Genomic DNA, 22034 nt, shown 5'->3' on the forward strand with positions numbered 1-22034 from the left:
TTTCTCCAATGCTTTTCGTATAACTTATGGGCATCTGATAAGTAAGCGAGCACAATGAGTCCGCAAACATTAGAATCGGATGAAAAACGACACCGTTCAAGGTGATTGTACAGTTATAAAGCAACATGATTATAATTTTATTACAAAACGGTAGCGCGTAAAGTATATTGATCAAATTATTACGTTTGCAAATTAAGATGTTTCTCCTAATGATGCAAAAAAACAGGCTAAAAATGTGAACAAAAGCTTCGACGTCTATTATTAATTTCAAACTGCTTTAAAACCGTAAAAAAATTCAGTAGATTGATTCGATTCTACTCTGCGATGAGTCATTTTACTCAGAAGATTATTCGCTAGCGTCCCACCGTAACATTTCTTTTCATTAAATCAGTATCATTGAATATTTAAAATTTCAAGATTGTGCTGATAACTATTGATTGCTATCAACAAATAGTAATACGGAATTGACTGTTGCAAGAAAATTTTCTTGATCCAGTGAGTTTGTGAAAAACGGGTTTCTTAACAAAATTAGCCATAAAATATAGGAACAGGAATAGAAAAATGGACGGGGGATTTTGCTTTTGAATTTTTTTAAAGCTAATCTGTGACCGGATGATAATTCGTATTTCCCATTTCTATTCGTTACCTTTGATACATCGTGTAGTCAGCTGAACTCTCAAAGTCCCTGATACAGGTTCATACGACGTATGATTACGTAATGTATGTACCAGAAGAAAACAAAAAACGTGAACAACATGAGAATAAAGAATGTAGTAGGTGATCTACCTCGAAAATGCGTCGCATTATCATCGTGCATTGTTCATGAGTACGTACCATTCGAGTACGAGTCTCTGTTAGGTATGCAACAGAACGAGGGTTGAAGAATTCTGTATGTAACATCTACAGTTAAGGGGGAAGACGGCATTTTTGTAAAAAAAATAAATAACACGCGGGTATATGCATGCATCACGTCCGCAGGGACCTCCATGTAATATATTAGCGATACAAAATAATCTTCGTACAATACCTACATGCACTTGAAATGCAATTGAAGACAATCGAGTGGCACGGTTCTCATTAAATTTTGTTCCTTTTTCCGTTTAAATCGATTACTCGCCGGAAAAATAATTTCCCTTACGCGGTACTCGAGTTATAGAACTTCACTTTGAAAAACTACAACGGTTGCATACACCTCGCATACCCACATTGTGCGGATACGCTGCCCTTCCACCATTATACATTCAGTTATTGATATCACAAACGGCAGACGAAGAAGTTTTGAATAGCGAACAACTCTCGATTCAACTGGGTACTGGATATCAAGGTGTACAGTAACAACGTCCTGCCCGAGGGGAAAGACTAAGGTTGATTGTAACTCCGACAATTGTAGTTGGTAGTCACGATAAATGCAGTGTTTACTGCTGGCTATCGTACCCTGCACATGAGAATGCTAGGAAGTTGCGGATTCGATTTTCAAATTGTCGAATTGTATAGACTATTGTTCCTTTCTCCAAACCAACGGTCAGTCAGCCAGTTTCCCCCTTTACCTGAAAACAATGGATGAGAATAGAGGAGAATGTGTGATATGGTGAGTGTAAAAAATATTTACCACTGACGTTGGCATTAATTGCCAATGTCCCACAATCGGAGAATATGCAAATTAAATATCATTCGCATACTTCTACAAATGAGCCCTTTCCGAGGCGTAATGAAGTTGACAAATCAAAAACCCCTTGCCATCTCTGTTTTAATTAAGTGGGGAAAGTTTTTATTGCAGGGGCGTAATTTTGAAATAAAAAAAAAATCATAAATCGCTTACGATTGGTAAAAATGTGGAGAATCATGAGTGTTTCATATGGAGTACTATATTACGGAGAATCGAGGATTGATTGCCAAAGATGGCGGGGAGGGGGGGGGGGGGGGGGGGGCGATTTGTCGATTTGACGTGAAAGAACCCAGGAAAAACCGACGCGTAACCTGGAGATCTCATCGTCGATTGACTCGAGTAACTCACGTTTGGTTTGGGTGAGTTGGACCGCCGATAGATTCTCAATAGAATTACTCGCGGCGTCATCTATGAACGTGAAATCGGACCACAAGTAGACTAAACGGTATTAGATAACATTTAGATCCGGTATTACCGTATAGTATTCAATCGCTGATCTCTTATTTAACGATCAGCGAGTAACTGGCGAGTACAACGAGAAACCGTGTGTATCTAGCGTTGAGTAACTATATTCTATCAAAGAGAGTCATCACCACTTGCAGGGATATGTATGCCACAAAAATTAAGTAGCCGGCAGTAACTTACCGACAAACAATGATTCTGGCAGATCATTTATATACCTACCTATACGCGACCAGTAATGCCGGTACGACTAACTCACAATAGGCGTATCTTTCGAGCACGTTACTAATGTGTGCGAGACCTGTGTACCTTTACGGCCGTCAGCGCCGCTTAACGTGGATGCCTGACAAACTTGTATGGTGATTCTGTACATGCGTGTACACAGCAATGCAAACACGTTTTCTTTGCTTGCGAAGTTACGCTAGGGGCCCTATGCTCGCATACCGGCAAGAATGTCTGCCTTGGATTACTCGATGTATTTAGCTACGTATCTATAAAGAGAACACAAGAGTTGAAAATATTGCGACGATAAATTCATTTGAAATTGGGGACGAACGCGCAGCATTTAGATTTTTCAGTAGAATTTTCATTTCCAATGCACGCGTGCGTACAAGTGTGTATGTATGTATGTACTGGCACGCGTGCAAAGGTTTAAATCGAACGCGTCCGCAAAGGTCATCAATATCCAGCATTTTCGTGTCGGGTAACCAAGGTTTTCAATATTTTACAACACGTTACGGGTCCCCCGACGCACCTGCTAGCACGGCAAAGTTTGGACAAAAAGCATTATTCCGTTCTCCATCTACTTGATCGCAAACGAATGTTAACTCAGTTTGTTCAATACACATCGGGGTATCATTGTTATATACGAAACCTAGCTCAAACGATCCACAGATAACTCTTGTCCGCTGTAATAACGATGAGAAGTACTGCACACTCGTCAATGCCAAAGTCTCACACTCGGTTAACCCTCAAAGCCGGTAATTCATACCCCTGCAGTAACTGGCAGTTATCAATGAAATTACGAATCAAGAAGAGGCTGTAAAATTATTTGGCTTTGGAATTGATTTACGGCCCATAACTGACGGTGGTAGTATTTGTAAATGAACAAATTCATTCCTGTTGACATCAATACTTGATTACAAAAAATTCTTTTATCATCCCGATAAGCCTGCTGATTTTCTCTGGCTTCGTATTATAAGTCGAGTAACGTGTACTCGATTGAGGTTATATTACAGCCGTTGACTGAAAACGAGTTCCTCGATCAATGCAAGAACACACGATACAAATACTATTTTGTATTTCCAGTAAGCAATGCTAAAACTTGTTCTTCAGACCCAGGAGGGTCAGCAGATAGAAGTAACTGTAAGCCCGGATGATACATTCGCAGACTTACAGCGACTGTACGAAAGTCCAGAAAATCCTGGCCTGTTCGAACTTCTCAAGCACCTCATTACCAGCGGGATAGACGTGGATGCGAGAACCAAAGTATTCGATTATGTTACAAACAGTAGTAAGTTCCTCCCCTTTCCTATCCCCAATTACACACCCGAGTAGGTCCCTCTTGTCCCAATTTAAAACTACTATTATTCCAGGTTCAACAGAATGGCTGGTCGAGGAATCGCTCGACGACATTAGCGGTCTACAAACAGTCGATACTTTACAAACTATAATCGAAGAGACACGGATAAAAGAATGCTGTGTAGAAGACTGTTCCAACACTAACCTGACAGCGCCGAATAAAGTCTTTTTTCCGTTGCCCACTGAGAAAGATAGGTAGGGAATTATCGGATGTGTAAATTGTAACAGTTAAGATGGAACATTTTCATTTCAGATTATCTGCGTGGTTGATGGGAATAGGGAAACCAGATCTGCTCAATGTGGGAATAGAATTTTCCACCGACATCGCAGATGAACACTTTGTTTGCGCAGATCATTTTGCACCTAGTCAATTTTTAAAGGGAACTGATCAGGTACTAAAACGACGAGCCTGCCCATCGCTGACACAGATCAACATAGAGGATCGGGCAAGTTCTTTGTCAAACCAGAAGCAAGATCCGTTGTACTTAGAAACTGAAACCTCGGGTTAGTTATTTGCACATAGCTCCAGCATCATTAATAATGTGGAACCTCCTCATATTGCTCGTCGTCTTGTTAACAATCGTATGTTTTTACAGACAAATCACGTTTACCACAGATAATGGAAAGTAATAAGGATCTCGGTATCACAAATGCGTTTGATAGTGCAATACTAGATGAGTTTGACATTTTTAATGACGTAACTCACCCAGGTCGATTATGCAGACTATGTGGCGAGCATACCCTAGATCCTGTTTATCTCTTTTCGCCAAATGATCACAGCAACAACAAATGCACGGTGGCTGATAAAATAAATATATGTCTACCAATTACGGTAATTCTTTTTTTAGCCATACCCTGACACTTGCACAAGCAATCGTTCACAGGCAGTAGTCGCTTCGATAATATAATATAACGAGTCTCGGTAATCTTTCAGGTAACCGCTAAGGATCCCCTGCCGAAACAAGTATGCGCACAGTGTTTGGAGAAACTTGACACATGTCACAAACTTGCGACGACATGTCTAGAAACGGAAGACAAATTGAAATCAATGTTCGAAATGAAAAAATTCCACGTAAATGTAGTCAATGACAAACGATGTCCGTTATGCATTTCTGGGAATATGCAAATTGTAACCAAGAGTGGAATTTACCGCAAAGATAAAGCCGAAAGTTTTCCAGAGATATTGAAAAATTCCAGTGCCCGCACTAGACAAATGTCACCCTCTAAGAGCAACAATAATAAAACGGAAATTTTGAGTTCTGTTGATAGAGAACCTCTTCGGGGTAGGTAAATATTACTTCTTTCGTTATGAAAACCAACTTGGATCTCCCGAATTCACGAACTGTTGACAAGTTGAGATCTATCCTCAAAAGTCCACTTGAATACAATCGAAATTCTTACACTTTTTTTTTCCAGATTTCTACACCGATATTCCTGCGTCGATAACACAATCGGAAGACTCGATCAAGAATGAAAATGTCCCACTAAGGTTGCCGTCGTATTTATCACAAGGTGAATTACTCTGTTCAATCTGTTCCCAAAAAGAAGACAACATTGAACAATTGACTGAGCATGCAAAGCAGCATAATGGATACCCATGCACGATTTGTGCAGATGTTAACTTTAAAACTGTAAATGAACAACAACTACACTTTCTCAGACACGGAGTTAACCGTGGATATTGCGAGACATGCTCTCTGGAATGGACGAATCCCACAGATGCTGCAGAGCATCTTAAAATCTGCAAACCCGAATTTTGGAGCCTTGAGTGTGCACATTGCGGGGAAAAATTTCCTCACATTGAAGCAGGAAACAAGCACAATTGCCAAATGTTGATAACAGAAGTGGAAGGGTAATAGAATGTTAACGACATTGAATCTCTACTATCACAGTTTCTATCATTGAAAATATATTACAATTGTCATACAATGTGTCATTATTTTCTTATTATAGGTTCAAATGTGATCTGTGTGGGAAAAAATATATGCAAAAAATTAATCTAAACATGCACATGAGGACACACGAAAAGAGAGAAGCGGTTTACTACAAGTGTTCGTTTTGTAACAAACAATTCACACGAAAAGGAAGTCTCCACAAGCATGTTTCGACGTTGCACAGTGTAGTCGAGTCGGCCACAAGTCCTAAATGTTACAAATGCCGAAAGTGTGACGAGGCTTTTGTAACCTCGGCCAGCGCCGAAGCTCACATAACAGAGAAACACTTTAGTCAATTAATGATAGCAGATGTGAGTTTTACAAGCAATCAATTCACTGCAGATGAAATTAATTTGTCCCGAGTGTACATCTGTGAGTACTGTGAGCGTTGTTATACGATCCCTAGTTCGTTACACGACCATAGGCAGAATGAACACTACGAAAATTCTGACTATCAATGCAACATTTGTAACAGTTCGTTCGAGACCTACAAATCGTTATCACGGCACAAAACGTTACACATTAAAGAAAATGACTTGGAAGATTTAGGCATAAAGCAGTATTATCTCTGTAACTATTGCAACAAGACATTTTTACATTATGGTACCTTGATGATTCACACATCTCAACATCAACAGCCGTTACCGTATCTATGCAGGCTTTGCAACTTCCAATGTGCGACTTACAAGGAGGTGGCTGAGCATAGGAAAAATACACATCCGTATCAGTCAGTTTTGCACGAACGACCCAATAATTTATATCACTGTCAGTACTGCGAAAAATCCTTCTGCCATGAAGTAGCATTAATCAAACATATCAGAATGCATACCGGTGAGAGACCTTACAAATGTTCAATATGCGGAAAAGGCTTCTCTCAAACATCTGGTCTATATACACATCTGAAAGTTCATTCTAACCTGAGACCGTACACCTGTCCACAGTGTCCACAGACGTTCAAAATCAAAGGCGATAGGGATAATCACGTAAAAAAACATTCGGGAGATCGTCCTTACAAATGTGATTTTTGCGAAAAGGCGTTCATGACGCAGCATGTCTACAGCCAACATCGTAAAATACATACAAACGAAAGACCTTACAAATGTGATGTTTGCGGTGAGGCTTTTAGAAGGTCGCATGTACTTACAGTCCACATGAGACGTCATACCGGTGCAAAACCGCACACGTGCGACATGTGCAGTAAGGCTTACAGGCAACGCGGCGATTTATTAAAACATAAAAAAATCCAGCACGGCGTAACGACCATCAATTCGAGTGGCGCGGTGCCTAGTTCTAGGACCGCTCTTCCGTCTTCCGGTGATATTTCGAGTAGCACGGAATCAACAACCATTTTTCCAATCGTTTGACTAGCTGAGAGAACTGTATGACAGTGTATGTACCCATTGTACCAAAAAACAATTTTATGGTATAATTCTCGCTAAATCCGATTGTATTTATAGTGTTCAATCTGCATTTAAATATAGAAATAGAAAGTGCTTTCTACTAAATTGAGAGTTGCCTTCAACTTACTGAATATAATGCAAACTCAGGATTTCTTAGATGTTTAGATTTATTTTGACACCATCGTGAATCAAATAACTATTGTAAATATATCGACAGTCTTTCAAATAAAAGTATAATTTGACTGATTACAAAAAAATTCCTGCAGTTTGATGATAAACAGAATCAACTGAAGGAACACGATGTAGAAACTTGTTTCTTTCTTCTCGGAAAGATGAAACAGTATTATGTTAGTCAGGAAAATATTATAAGATACTTAATTTATTTGTCACATATGATGTACATTATCTTCTCTTGAAATAAACAGATAATGACATTAACTTGCATGTTTCCTTAATCACTCTTCACAGGTTGTGATTTTTTAGTATCTCTTATTTTCAACTCCGTTGACAACTGACAGCAACAATACAAAACAGACAACAATGTAACGAAGCTTTTCCACGAATCTACAAGAGGATAACAAACAGACAGTTCTAATCTTGACAGTCTTACTTCTGCTTCTTCGGGTTGTTAACATTTTATTGAAGGAGTAAAATTTTCTTACCGCCAAGTATCCTGCGCACGAAAATATTCCCAATCTCCTGACCGCCAAAGAAATAAAAATTGGAGATTGCTGACATTGCTAGCAACGGACTTGCCAAAATACAATGAAAACGTCTTGCATTTGTTGGCCCCATGACTTTTCTCTGAGTTTCGATGTATATTTTAGTGCTTCCAATTGTCCTTGCCAAACTTTCTATTGTTACTCCAATGAAATTCAAAACCGACCATGTGAGTATAAACATTTGCGTGCCATGCCAGACATACACAAGTGAAAAACAGAGAAATGATGCAAAGACTTTTTGCAATGCAGATTTTGTACCAGCAACTGGTAAGTAAATATACCTGAAAAATAATCGTTACTTGTCGAGTCAAGAATTGAATTAATCCAGATTCTAATCGCAAGTAGACGATAGGCAGATATTTTTCAACTTGCCTGAGAAGAAAGTTGTGCAACCCTCTGTCAAAATACTTCCACATATCAGAATACAAGTGAATTCTAGCGATACATTTAGGAGTGTACAGATCTGCAATATTTTCAGCGCGTGCGATCACTCTTGAGAATCCATATACCACAACATATTTGTTCAAGAAGTACTGTCCCATGCAATATCCGAAACCATATAGTGCCCAGCTATTGAAGCTATGTAACAACTATAAGATAGGGAATTTTAAATGCCTGCTGAAAATCTTGGGTGGTTAAAATGATAATTTAAATAATTTCTGTTCTAAGGAATTCACTCTTACCTCGGAGTGAAAGTGAAGTATATTAATATACAGAAAGTGTAGGGAAAACTCTGTGAAAAATATCCAAAAAAGATATCGAAATAAGCCAAGAATTAACGACGTGACCCTCTTGAATGTCCATTTCTCGTACAATGTGTTGATCTAAGAAATAAATTGTCAATTACGAATGATCGAATCACATATAGTAATGAGAAGGCCTGTACATACCCCGTTGACAAAATCGTTGTACAATATCAACTGACCAAGAAACAGTGTGGGTAGATAAAGACAGTAGGCTAATATCTGTACGAATTCTTCAAAGGATTCGTCAAAACTTTTGCACCGATATTTAGCCATATTGTCAAAGCTGAAACCAATGCTTTTCAATTGCATCCAAGCCAGGGCGACTGTCAATACGTTATATTCATCTTCCTCAAGTTCCAACCATTTTTGCACAATACAATCTGTACTTTTTACAGCATTCAGTACGACCAAACAGGATACATGAAGTGTCCATAGTATAATTTTGCTTCGAAGAGGCACAAGGAGCCATGCCAGAGTCGGATGAATTAACAAGAAGATTATAGCTGGTGACCCGACAAATGACCAGAGAAACGTCAAACTTATAACAATGTACCAACAGCACAATAGCTGAGGGAAAAAAGTTTGTTTATGCACTGGTCAGTACAGGGGCAAATTATAATCTGTGGCAATAAATTCCAATAAAGGAATGCATCACACAATTGATCATGTCTAAAATTACCATAGAACTGAAGAAATATTTAACTATTTGCCCAATGAAAATTTGAACGCAAGCCCAAGGTAAAATCCTATATAACAGCGGAATCCAGATCCTCCATTCCGGGTCGGCGGTATCGCGCTTACCACCAATCCATTTCCATCCGGGACTAAAGTCTCCATAAACATCATCGTAATACCTAAAGTCTGGAAACAATATTTGTGGAGGATTTATTTGTTTCAATTCAAAAAATGAGAAGTCTGAAGTCGACAGATCTAGCCACTAACTCAAATTAATTATTATTGAGAGGAATTTCCGACTATGGGACTACAGTAATAATAGTAATAGTAATAATCATAATAACAACAACAACGACACGATGACCATGATGATGATGATGATCAAGATGATAACAACAACCACAGCCACAACAACAACAACAACAACGACAACAGCCATTGTTAAATTGTAGTGAATTTTTTCAAATTACAGAAGAAATAAGTTATTTTTGAAAGTTATTCTTACATGAACTAGAATGCAGGTAAAGATGATACATTCCAATGATTATTCCGCCAGTCCATCCGCAAAAATATATCCACAATTCAAGGCCGTTAAGAGCAACGCTTCGCTTCATTTTCCGATGAGACAACAAATGAAGAAAAAAATTTATCCGACAAATCCAAAATCAGCATCATACGGCCAAGCAAACTTCCCGCGATTTCGTTTCGATATATGTAATTCTAATTTCTGTGCTCTCGGCTTGGGCGCAGCTTCATATCTCGGAGACATATGTCGATGTATGCAGAGGTTAAAACTACGATGCCAGCCAGAGTGAGTATATACGCTTTGTGATAACCGAAATAAGAGTTCGACTTTTTCTGGGTAATTAATATCACCGCGTCGATGTGAAAACTTACAAAATTAACGTAACATTACGGGAAATTCCGGGTAAAAGAAATTTCGTAAATTTATCCGCCAGCATGGTTACGTTTGAGTCAATTCTCAGACACGGTCGTAGAGCAAGGGGCTATTGCGGCGGTAAAATTTGAATCTGCGTTACGTCAGATCGCTTGAAAACTGGGACAGTTGAAGATGAAAGTATTCCCACCCTTCGAAAATTCACGTGAATTTCACTCCTAAAATCCGTTTTCGTCTTCTTTCTCCTATACGCAATTGTCTTGAACTTTTATTTTTTAGGTGACCCAAGTGAAATGCAAGCGATGTCGCAAAGTTCTCTTCACAGAAGAAGCCACCCCTATATTAACAGCACATAGTGAAATTCGGACGGGGCCGACACATTCCCGATGTGGTTCTGGGGCACCAGAATACTGTCTCTATCTATCAGAGGAGAATTTGCCGGAATGGATGAAAGACACCATAGATAAGGTGAGTCGTTGCTCTTGAGGCGTTGACTGAAGATGTATAAAAGACTTTTAGCCGTATGAATATTTACGCACGGGTAAAGGGAACCGATAGGCGAGGGGATTGCATTATTCTGCTTTGCTGACTTGATTTTATCTTGAAATCCCATAAGACAAGCCAGTGAGTGCATGCCTTTTAAGTATCACGAAAAATAACCGAGGCCCGGCAGTCTTTGCATTATGTTCAGTCAACACTAAAGATCCGCTTCTGGCAGAGCAAGCTGCAAGTTTCACCCAAGGGGTAATCGATATTAACGATTTTCAGGAATTCTGGATAAAGGGAAAGATCCATTGCCCTCACTGCCACAGTCGATTGGGGTCGTTCGACTTTGTTAACCAGACAAAATGCGACTGTGGGAAATCCGTGCCACCGCCGATAAGAATAATTCATTGCAAAGTGGATAGATTGTCGGACACTGGATCCAATTTGCCTTTTCTACCGTTACCCAGAATAAATTATAACCCTCATTCAAGGGATAACAACGGCGCGCAACTCGTTCAAATAGTAGCAAGCAACAGACGTGGACATGTAGTTGATGCAGATAATTTGGCAGAGAATAATATAAGTAATAATCATCCCTAGACATACTTGTCGTTTAAGTATAATTCGCGTACCGAAAATCAGGGCTTGGGAATCGGTGGGTCAAATTCGTGCCGGTGCACCCGTTCAGCTGCTCCATAACAAATTACCCCAGTTTTTCTCATCCCGTTTCAACATGATTTTTATAAAAGAAATCAATGAATATTTATTGTGAAATGCTTTTGTAATATTGTTTTACGTTAAAGACCAAACTTGTGTGTACATTGCGTTTTTATGTCACCGATGCATCCCCTTGTACCATAGAAAAGGCCAGAGTTCGGTCTTCGAATTTTGTGAAATTCGTTCTACTGCCACTTTTAGACGAGCAACATTTTCAATTTATCAATATTCACAATGAAGCTACTACGCTTCCAAAAGCAAAGCAACAAAATTTTAGCGATACAAGCAACTCACCATCATTGTTTTGAGCAGTGTTCTTCAAGGTCAGTTCGGAATCTGCAGTACAGCATTCATCCCTCTCTGGATTTTTGCTGTCTCGATTGGTTCCGTTGCAATGGCCTATTACCGTTTCACTGATTATGTTCTATCGTCTCGGATGACTGGCCGGGCGACCGCAGTGTTTGAATATTCAGCCACGGAGACACCACACACGAAAGCTAATCCGCGTCACGCCGGCGTAAGAAAAGATGTAATCTCATGAACATGCAGCGCGACGATATTCAACCGATTATTGGGATCGTACTTAACGCAACCGCTGTTGAAACACCAAATTATTATAAACAAGTGAGAAGTCTCGCGAGGTCGGGCGGCCGCATACGGAGCACAACAAAACCGGCCTAGCGTGCCGATTCACGTTCGTGAAGTTGTTATTGCGCACGTTATACCTCTTGCGATGGATGGATTTTTGCTGATGGTTATTCCGAATTTCAAATTACATTACACCACTCTCACGGATGAACTGTGAGATTAATTTTTAACAAAATTGTTACGAAAACGCAGATGGCTGCCGGGAACTGGCGGGCGTTCGAGTCGAATCGTGCGCGCTTTATTGTTTACCCCCGGCCGACTTCAGGCCGTGATCGTCTTTTTGTAGTAGGCGCTACCGGGGCCACCTACTTCAAAAATTTCAACTAATAGGGCGGCGCGCAATCTAGTCTAATTTGAAAAAGAGGAAGGGGTATGTTGTGCACACATCCACTATGCATACAGATATGTATGAATTTACCCGAGAGATACACATCTCGTGCTCATTCGGGCAGGAAATGGCTATGTTTACACCGTACAGGCCTTCGTACGGACCTTCGTCTGACATTATGTTGGAATTGTCAACGATAACGCTGCGCTAGCGCTCACTTAGACGTTACTAGCGAATAACCATAAATCGTGGTCGTGTGGTGAATATCCTCACACCATGTTACAGCTGATTACGCGCTATGCAATATATCGGCAATTCTTATCGTTAGTGAACAGCTTCTATTCGTTCAAGTGACAACTACTCCGTGTAACTACCTTGCACCTGGCGGTGAATGAGGTTATTAATTCACCTGCAACCGATTATCAACGCTAAATTGGTTGTATTGTGTGGATTCTTTCCACTTAACTCTAATTCCGTGTCGGATTCAAATGTTCCTGGTGTGAGTGAATAATTGAGTATACGGTTGCCAGGGCAACGTTGATTTTAATAATGTGCTTATAATTGAGGTTTCTTTAATTGCATTGCCCAGTCAGTGAGAATCATACAATGTCAAGCACCGAGAACATTCAACTTGGCAGAATCAGCGTGGCTCTCCAGGCGGAGGATAAGCGGCGGAGAAAAGCGGCCTTGCAGGAACTCGATGACCTGGTGTTTGGAAAGAATGAACCGATGAATGTTGACGAGGTAGCAGAAGTATGGGAAATCATGCACCGTAATCTTGTGAGAGCATTAAACGATCAAGCTGAAGCGTGTCGAGATTTTTCCATCAACTTGCTTAAGAAGTTCTTTGGGGTTCTAACACCCTGTGAAAAAAACATAATATACGTGATACCGATGGCAACTAGACGCCTGGGATCACAGGAGATTGTCGAACCTTCGGAAGAAGTTAGACTCAATTTTGTTACACTTTTGAGGACAGTCATTCAACACTACAAGGACTACCTGTCGGCTTACTTGGGAGATTTCATCACAATATTAGGCAGAACAGTCACTGACAATTATCCAAGCGTTAAGAAAGAGAGCTGTACATGCATATCCGAACTTGCCAAAACCATTCCAAACTCTTTTTACAATCATTGTGATAGCTTGGTTAAACCTGTACTGACTAACTTCGCGCATCAACACTACAAAGTCAGAGTAGCCTCGGTTAATACAATTGGCGATGTTGTTCAATATGGAAATAACAAAATAATTGAAATAGTCGCTACCCCAATGGCTGAACGGCTTTTTGATCAGAGCGGAGGCGTTCGAATGGGTAAGATTTTCAAAACGAGCTAATTTCTCTCATTCTTGAAATAATAATCTAGAAATAATGTTTATTATTTCCTTTTTTCTGAAGCTGTTGTTGAAGTCGCGGGAAAATGGCTCCTGAAACTCGGAGACAGATATAGCTGGTGGCATAAGTTGATTCCTCTACTTTTGACCGGGCTTCATGATGAAGTAGAAGTAATTAGGAACACAGCAAGAAAACTGTGGGAAGCAGTCGGAGAGCAGTATATTAAGGAGAACGACAATGACGAGAAACTGAGGGATAAATTGGATTATCTTGGAAAAGACCCGGAGCATTATCCTTCAAATAGTAGGATTACAAGGATACGCTCAATCAGCGCTATGGCTTTATCCTCTAATGGGGTACATCTACATAATCATTTATCACCTATTTCATGTTTCAGTTGTCCGGCCCAATTTGGGATGCCGGACAATAAGTCAACAAAATCTTTGCAAGCTTGTCGGTGGCATTGGAGTCGAACTTGGAGACTGGATGGCCGACATAAGAGTTCGGTCAGCCCAGCTACTTTGTGTTTTGGTTTTAAACGTAGAACAGGATGTGACGCAACATATAGAGAAGATCTTACCGTCTATGTATCGGTAAGTATTTCTAGATGTGAGAGTTTCGATTTAAGCAGAATCTTGATCGATCAATCTATGGTGGAAAACGTATTTCACAATTTGCTTCCCGTAAATGGTGGTTGTTGCAATTTCTTTCGTTCTCACTCAGAGCGTGCAACGACGAGGATAAGAGAGTGGTTGAAAATGTTGAACTTGCTGCTGAATACATGGGATATTTTGTGCCGCCGGATGTATATTGTCATTTGGTTTTACCTACACTGGATGAGAATCCTACACCTGGTCACTTCAGAGTCTTTTCCGCAATACTGCGAGGAAGTAATCGCAAATTACTTGTTCCGAAGCTTGAAATGATTGGTGGCTTTTTGCAACAAGCTCCCATCTGTCGGGGCAAGAATTTTCAATATCAAAAACAAATTCTCCAGTGCTGCAAATCACTTATGATTGTATGCCAAGAGGTTCGTTGATTCAGAATTTTCCCAGTCCTGAAACTAATTCAGCTGAACCAAAGTCCTGTGATGATTTATACACTTTTTGTTGATTAATTTTAACACCAAGTAATAATGACTGTGTTAACCTGTTTCAGAACTGTCAGCAAGTTTCACGTGATCTATTTACTGTCATATTTACAGTACTGTCTCTGGCTGCTGATGAAGAAATTCGACAGGAGAGTTTCAAATTGTTGGAAAAGTTGGCTGAAATAGAAGACTTGCCAAATGTGGAAGAACTGTACGAACGCCAGCTGAGATCATTACTAAAACTTATAGAAAGTAATCCTGAATCATGGACGATTTACAGTTCGGAACTTTTGATCTTGCGAGCCTGTTTGGTATACACTGGTTCTGTAGCTTCTCAGCATTTAGATCTCATACTACCAATGTTGAAACAGACAATGGGCAAAGAAGCTGATCCGGAACTACGACTTGAGCAGTTTCTCCTTCTTTCCAACTATCTAATGCGAAGGCAAGAGACTTTGCGAAAGACTGAGAATCTATCAGAGTTTATAACTACAATTCTCGATGAGATAATCCTACCAAGCTTAGTCTGGTCAGCTGGGAGAACTGCCGAAGCTATTCGTACAGCAGCCGTGTGTTGCCTTTGCACAGCATTGGATGAAAATCCGAATTATTCCGAGAATAGCACGTCTAAATTTGGAGCTATTGAAACGAACAAATTGAAAGAAATGGAAGAAAATGAGAACAAACTGTCAATAATGGGTATGTGTGAAAAAGAAAGTGAATTGGAGTGTGAGAAAATTACGAAAAGCGATGAGCAATTTGCGAAAAAGAGTTTAGACGTAAGGACTAATAAGACCATATATGAGCTGCAACTGTTTCCAGATACTGCAGTGTTTCTGAAATTCTTTAATAACGTTATGCCCATTTTGACAAGCCTGGTAGATGACAACGCAAAGAAAACAAGGCTGTATTCTCTACGAGCTATTTGCCAAATTATGTCAATTGGTGAGCAACTCTCTTGTTTGAACGACGAGCACGTTCATCAGGTTTACCCCGTGGTATTAAAAAGATTGGACGATGGTTGTGACGATGTACGATTCGTGGCTGTCAGAACTCTGAGGCTTGTTTGGGCAGTTGCCCCAAAAGATTATGACATTGTGTTCAGCAAAAGTCACATTGACACCTTGTATACCAGCACAATAGTCCACCTCGATGACCCTGATCCAAAATTCCAAGAGATTACGCTCGGTAAATACCATGCATGTGGTGCCTTGGGGAATTCATTTTAATAACCTATTTTCCTCTCCCGCTATATGGTTATTTTAATTGCAGAAACGATGAAACCACTGGCCAAACTTCACCCTGAGCTTTTGGCCCAAAAGATTCAAAGTTGCAAAGGGAATTTCCGGAATCAGAGGAGCTTGGAGGTGTTGCTAGAATACACATACGATCTGTTGTCGAGAAAGTCATAACGGGTGTAAATCGAATTGCGAAACGATTATCTGATTAAAATAGCCCGATGTAACGTAACTTTCAAATGTTCATTCGCCTTTCAATAATAGTAAAAGTTGATAAAACATTCCCTATGTAATCCCAAGAATGGATTGTAAGGTAATAGTGAAAAATTCCCAAAATCCCGAGGATTTTTCAACCTTGTGATAAGATTTACGGCTTGTAAGAGGTTGATAGATTTGAATTTGATGAGGCACGCGCCTCGGGATCCGTATCAACTTCACCAGCCGGCAAAACGTAGCAGGAAAATGGCGTCGCAATCCGGCATCTCGTTACCGTGGTATGAAATTTCTGCTACACGTTGCCAGATAAAGGCAATCGAGGGGTGAACCGATTAGCGGATCATTTACGAGACGATAAAGTGCACGAAGCGGCAAAACTTGCGTATCGTACGATAAAGCAGATTTAAACGGTTCAACAGAAAACAGGAAGTTCCCCGCCCTCGTCCCCCGCCATATTGCGTTCAGTTCGCGTCTTCCGCTTGCCAAAGCAATAACTAGTCGTCTTGGGGCGGAATACTGTTGTCGGTAGCGATTTGCATAATTCCTAGCCTTCTGCGGACGGTCCGAACATTTTTCTCCACTTACGCTGTCAGTAAGCTAAAGAGGTAAGTATAAATTGTTACGTACCATCAAGTGCCTAATGTATGTCAAAAACTACGTACGGATTTTGTAAAACCTCGCAAGGTGCGGAGGTAAACTGCGGTATGTGTATACCTACATGTATTCTGGTTATAATTTCGCTTTTATGCTGGCGAGATTTCACGTATATACAACATTTCCTCAATCTTCTGTACGGTCACCTCACGAGCGATTCCAAGCCGTTTCATTAACTCGCGTTCGATAAAATTTTCTAATCTCTTCTGAATTCAAATTTTCTCTCCACAATCGTCATTTTTTTTTTTTTTTTTATCAAATAATATCAGTAGAGAGGAGTAGGTATCAGCGCGATAAATTTCCTCGTTGACTCATCGAACCACTGGGGGTCTGCTTGTCATTTCGTGAAAAAGAAAAAAAATATATATATATATACACATGTGTTTAAAAAAAAAAACAATGAATAAAGCTTAATTTGGAGAATCTTACTGTTTGAGAAAGTAAGCAGATATTTGATTTGCGTCTAGTTCGGTATATTTCTTATATATTACTGCAATGATAATTATAGTGATGATAACAGTAAGAAGGGAAGAATTCTTTGCAGTTTTTGCTATTCTTTCAACTTATTTCAAAATGATCACTAATTCACTGATTATGTTTCCAGTGTCAGACGATGTCAGACCCTGCGGCAGATCATATCAATACACCTGAGGAAGAGTTGGAAGTTGAAGCAAATTACAAACCTCCACCGGAAAAAACAATTGAACAGATTCTAGAGGCGGATAAGGAAGATGAAAGTTTGCGCAAGTACAAGGAAACTCTGCTGGGAGAGGCCAAAGCGGGTGCTATTGTCGTCGGTGAGTAAAGTACAAAATTAAGCAAAATGAAAATCACCACCTTTTCGTCTACTGATTCCCAATTTTGGTGGTGAACATTTGAAGATTTAACTTGTGATTTTCTTTCCAGAGCCTGACGATCCAAGGAAGGTGATAGTGAAAAAACTTGCGCTTTGTGTTACGGATCGGCCCGATATGGAGCTGGATTTGACCGGAGACTTGACGCAGCTCAAAAAGCAGTCCTTTGTAATTAAGGAGGGCGTGAGCTATAAGATTCGAATTGATTTCATTGTTCAGAGAGAGATCGTTCACGGATTGAAATACGTGCAGAAAACCTATCGTCTCGGTGTGCCCGGTTAGTATTTACTTATTCATTCATCTCAATGAACTTATTAACTCTGTAGTCTTAAATGCAAACCTGCTTTCTTGGCCAGTGTCATAATATTAATATTTCATGCTTTGCTCCGCTTTCCGAAATCGCTGGATTTCACAGGAGTCACAGGTAAAAACCAGAAATAAGAAATTCGCTACAAATTGGATGTTACAGGGTATCAACTCACTCTAAAAAATATACCTAATGTTAGGGAATTTATATGTTAGCAGAAGAGTGGTTGTACATCAAAAATTGTTGTTGAAAATAAGAAGCATACAGGGCATTTCACAAAGTATCAGTCATTGTTTGCGTATTTCTGATCCACAATTCAACTATGTATAAGTAAAAATGTTTTTCATAGAATTTTACGACAACACAGTGACCATATTGTTTCGCTGCATATTTGTTTATATAGAAATGTAGGAAAAAACTGGATTTCTGCCTTGCGATAGGACTCCGAACATCTGGGAAGTTAATATCGCAGTTTGAGTTGGCACCTTATACTATCGAATTCCTGCTGTAAATACAAACAAATCTGTATCGTGTTTCACTCATTCGTCACTTTCTTTCACGTAAAAACTCCCCGTTTACAAGTGTGCCTTCTTTACTCTGTTTACCCTACAAATAATGCATACCATGAGGATTTGGTGAAGCGAACCTGAATGTTGACCTGGCGCACGAGTTTCTTCTCTTTATATCAATGCTCCACAAACAGGATCACACGTGTAGTGCGCATTGTGCAGCTAATTGAGTTTGCGTCAAGGTTTATTGACACATTAACCTTTGAAGGACGGAGATTCGGGATTCTTGGTCTTTTTCAGAAAATGCATAGAAAAAAGTATCTAATAAGTTGAAACTATCATGGGTAAAGTGTTGATCATGCGTCGCCCCCATATCCGGGTGTTACCGTCCTCTAAAGGTTAATTATCTTGCACAACACATACATTGTAACGAAGTATGAGAAGCAGCAAGAAGTGTGTAAGAAAATACAGTAAGATGGTGCCAGGTAAGGGAGTACATAGAGTAAATCGGAGACGAGCGACATTGGCGAGTCTGATGTGGGAGTAAGATAATTGATCCGTAGCATTAGTTGCAAGGGTCTGCTTTATAGAACTCTTATGGTTCTAGATTAAACTGGCTTTCATCAGGTTTTTTTTTTTTTTTTTCATGCAAAAATCGGCAAACCTTTGGTCGAACGATAGATATAGTATTGATTAAACAGATCTAATCCTTTAATTGAATTTCCTTATTTTAGTTGACAGAATGACGCATATGGTGGGATCTTATCCTCCCAAATCAGAAATCCAGTCTTACACGACCCCGTCAGAAGATGCACCAGCCGGTGTGATGGCCAGAGGTTCCTATACAGTGAATTCCTTGTTCACGGACGACGATAAACACGAACACTTGAAGTGGGAGTGGTCTTTTGACATCAAGAAGGACTGGAAGGAGTAAAATTTTCAAATCGCTTACAGTTTGTTCCAATCCATAATTGAGTGGAGCCATCTCGGGGTGTACGACCCTGAATTATTCTGAAATTATGGTACGCAATTAATTATAGGAATTACTGTTACATAACATATAAGAAATAATTTTAAAGAATTTCGCCAAAACAAAACTTTAACCGCGCATCCACTGTTTGCTACTGGGGTATGTCAACGATGCCATCATTACACACACACACACACACACACACACACACACACACACACCAATTGTTATATAACAGCGGTTATTATTTAGTATTTGCACCGTTACAATACATCGTGGAAGATCAATCGTGTCTCATGTCGTGCTAGAATAAATTAAAATTCCTTTTCCGAATCGCACTTCGTACGAAGTTTCCGTTTAGAGGCTGAAAATAAGAAAGTGAAAAATAAAAGGAAAAGAAAAATATACGATTGCTAAGATAATCTAAATATTTGAAACTAAACTGACAGTTGAATGAATAATTGTGCAGATACGAAATAATTATTGCAGACTAAAAATCTTAGTGCCTCTTGGTGCTGATGAAAATTATTTTTCTGCCTCAAGTGGACAGGTAAATATAGGATTTATATATTAGAATAGGTAAAATAAGAAAAGAATGATATTAGAAAGCAAAAGGTTTGATGAATTTTTCAATTTCGTACGTTAATTTTCATACAATGTATAAATATGTATATACATATGTGTGTATGTAGGTATATACATACGCAATGTATGCCGAAGTAAACGAATGGAATTAAACGTATATAAACATCGTATGAGAAGGATGATTATGATGAGACAAGTGATTATTAGAGATTCAAGAACACGGCAAGCCGATGATTATTAAATTAATACAGAGTGGGTGGTTTTGATCGCCCCGGGCGAGTATCGCAAATACCGTACGAAAATCAAAAATAATGCCGATGTGGGTTGACTTGTGGATTTTGTCGCTTCCGAGATTTGAAGAAATTTTTTTGCTGATATCACTATCAGCTGCTCGTACTCAAAATGGGTGTTCCCTAACTGAAATCAGATGTTGCGCGCGAAATTTGGAAAATGATGAAACCCATAAGCCAAGCCATATCAGCATTATCTTTCCTCTTTAAATACCTCGTAAGTTTCTTATGAAAGTTTTCTCATACCACTTTTTATTTTTCAAACATTCGCCCGAGACGATAAAAACCGATCACTTTGTATAACGATGATACATGGACTACACGACCTGTCAAAGTATCTTCCCTGTCCTATCTGATCCACTACAAAAAAGATATAATAACATTCAATGAAACTTGATGCGGTGACAGTCCAAATTACTCAGAGATAAGGACAATCTGCAACAACACACTCTGTATATATTAACTGTTTACAGTATACGATTCATTTATCATGTATAAATAATTATGAAATTCTTGCACCGTGCAACATTATTATGACGTATAAATTTCTTCGACAGATTTCGAACCTCCAATAACCGGCTAGTGACAATAATTGAGGGGATAAACGAATTTGTAGGGACACGGGAAGAATAGTTTCATAAGCCGATTCATCGTCAGTTCGATTTCAATCGCTGCGTAAAATTTCATTAGATGCTTGTCGTATGTGCCGTCGGTGCTTTTCAAGAATCGTCACGGTCAATTCACACGCTACAAAGAAGCATCAAGGTGCACCAGCTTGTGTGTATGCGGATACATACAATACATGTAGGTATGTACATACATACATACATACTTACCTGCCGGACAGCAAGCCATTACTCTGGCTGTACCGACTTCGGTCAGCGAACTCGACTCTTCCAATTCCCAACTAGGAGTCCCGTTTTCTACTTGCCTCTGGCAAAACTCCTAACGGAGATGTATGATTTTTATGTTTCTCGCAGTATTGCACTCATATGGGTAATGGTACCCGATTGTAGAGCCGCTTTACTCACTTCGAACCTACCTGGAAACGGAATATTTATTTCATTGCATCGTTTAACGCGATAATATGTAAAATTCAAAGCTTGAAATCTGGGTTGTGGCGTCCTTATTTGCACAAGTCCTTTGCAAATAAGTTACATCTAGCCGTCGGGGCAGGTCCAGTTAGCCTGTTCTCGAAAACTACTTATAAATCGCACACCCACAGGGCCCCAGTTCTGCGCCGTGGGTTTCCTTGAAATTTCAATTGGTTAATTACCGCACGGACGAAACTACGTCTTTGCGCATTAAGGTTTCAAACTATGCACAGTGTAACACACTATCGGTTCATGTTCGGCTGATTAATGTCTTCGACTTTGTTCTCGATACAGAATCTTATAATTTATAGTCGTAATATCATCATTGTCATGATAAAATATTGTTCGTTTGCATAAGATACAGATATGCCGACAACTTTGTACATCTTGAAGCCTGTTCAGATTTGATCGAAATATCCATACGATTGTGAGCTTTTTCCCTCGATTATTCGATCTTTTCTTCGCTCTTTCTAATCGGAAATACACACATATTTTCGTAGATATCCCCGCATCGGGCTTTTTTCGTCCACTCAATTAATTCCTGAATCGCTACGCATGAATATGGAACGGAGAACCAAGGAACTATGTGCGAAGAGCCAAAGATCGAGAACAATCGCGGAGGGGATTC

General features: G+C 39.6%; 5 protein-coding genes across 15 annotated transcripts; 4 read left to right on the forward strand and 1 right to left on the reverse strand.

Moving 5' to 3' along the window:
• The first annotated feature begins 2530 nt into the window (after positions 1-2530).
• Positions 2531-7481, forward strand: LOC107218751 (zinc finger protein 761-like). 7 transcript variants are annotated; one of them, XM_046737639.1, is made up of 8 exons: positions 2531-2840; positions 3437-3641; positions 3724-3904; positions 3963-4213; positions 4306-4541; positions 4644-4992; positions 5126-5561; positions 5663-7481. In XM_046737639.1, the coding sequence occupies exons 2-8, from the start codon at positions 3443-3445 to the stop codon at positions 7005-7007; spliced, it is 2997 nt and encodes a 998-aa protein (XP_046593595.1). In that variant the 5' UTR covers positions 2531-2840; positions 3437-3442; the 3' UTR covers positions 7008-7481. The 7 variants fall into 7 exon arrangements, with proteins under 7 accessions (XP_046593595.1, XP_015512226.1, XP_046593592.1 ...); XM_015656740.2 differs by having other exon boundaries at positions 2531-2831; XM_046737636.1 differs by lacking the exon at positions 2531-2840 and adding an exon at positions 2848-3227.
• On the reverse strand, positions 7405-9826 carry LOC107218754 (protein-cysteine N-palmitoyltransferase HHAT). Of its 2 annotated transcripts, none has more exons than XM_015656742.2 (7): positions 9692-9826; positions 9191-9372; positions 8656-9078; positions 8449-8589; positions 8138-8355; positions 7706-8046; positions 7405-7607 (listed from the first exon to the last, which is right to left on the reverse strand). In XM_015656742.2, exons 1-7 carry the CDS (start codon positions 9798-9800, stop codon positions 7495-7497), a joined length of 1527 nt encoding a protein of 508 aa, XP_015512228.1. In that variant the 5' UTR covers positions 9801-9826; the 3' UTR covers positions 7405-7494. The 2 variants fall into 2 exon arrangements, with proteins under 2 accessions (XP_015512228.1, XP_046593609.1); XM_046737653.1 differs by having other exon boundaries at positions 7405-7634.
• A 31-nt stretch (positions 9827-9857) lies between these two features.
• On the forward strand, positions 9858-11389 carry LOC107218753 (E3 ubiquitin-protein ligase RNF180). The gene is made up of 3 exons (XM_015656741.2): positions 9858-9997; positions 10364-10552; positions 10853-11389. The coding sequence occupies exons 1-3, from the start codon at positions 9956-9958 to the stop codon at positions 11168-11170; spliced, it is 549 nt and encodes a 182-aa protein (XP_015512227.1). The 5' UTR covers positions 9858-9955; the 3' UTR covers positions 11171-11389.
• A 988-nt stretch (positions 11390-12377) lies between these two features.
• LOC107218765 (dynein axonemal assembly factor 5) lies at positions 12378-16210 on the forward strand. Of its 3 annotated transcripts, none has more exons than XM_046737643.1 (7): positions 12378-13578; positions 13663-13902; positions 13997-14192; positions 14323-14629; positions 14758-15388; positions 15512-15877; positions 15962-16210. In XM_046737643.1, the coding sequence occupies exons 1-7, from the start codon at positions 12870-12872 to the stop codon at positions 16099-16101; spliced, it is 2589 nt and encodes an 862-aa protein (XP_046593599.1). In that variant the 5' UTR covers positions 12378-12869; the 3' UTR covers positions 16102-16210. The 3 variants fall into 3 exon arrangements, with proteins under 3 accessions (XP_046593599.1, XP_046593598.1, XP_015512248.1); XM_046737642.1 differs by having other exon boundaries at positions 12379-12762; positions 12853-13578; positions 14758-15877; XM_015656762.2 differs by having other exon boundaries at positions 12379-13578; positions 14758-15877.
• Positions 16211-16398: 188 nt separating this feature from the next.
• On the forward strand, positions 16399-20190 carry LOC107218767 (rho GDP-dissociation inhibitor 1). Of its 2 annotated transcripts, XM_046737655.1 has the most exons (5): positions 16399-16748; positions 17402-17594; positions 17704-17928; positions 18067-18075; positions 19202-20190. In XM_046737655.1, exons 2-5 carry the CDS (start codon positions 17411-17413, stop codon positions 19399-19401), a joined length of 618 nt encoding a protein of 205 aa, XP_046593611.1. In that variant the 5' UTR covers positions 16399-16748; positions 17402-17410; the 3' UTR covers positions 19402-20190. The 2 variants fall into 2 exon arrangements, with proteins under 2 accessions (XP_046593611.1, XP_015512250.1); XM_015656764.2 differs by lacking the exon at positions 18067-18075 and having other exon boundaries at positions 16410-16748.
• Positions 20191-22034: the final 1844 nt, after the last annotated feature.

This window comes from Neodiprion lecontei, chromosome 4 (assembly GCF_021901455.1).
Source record: "Neodiprion lecontei isolate iyNeoLeco1 chromosome 4, iyNeoLeco1.1, whole genome shotgun sequence".
NCBI classification, from domain to species: Eukaryota; Metazoa; Arthropoda; class Insecta; order Hymenoptera; family Diprionidae; genus Neodiprion; species Neodiprion lecontei.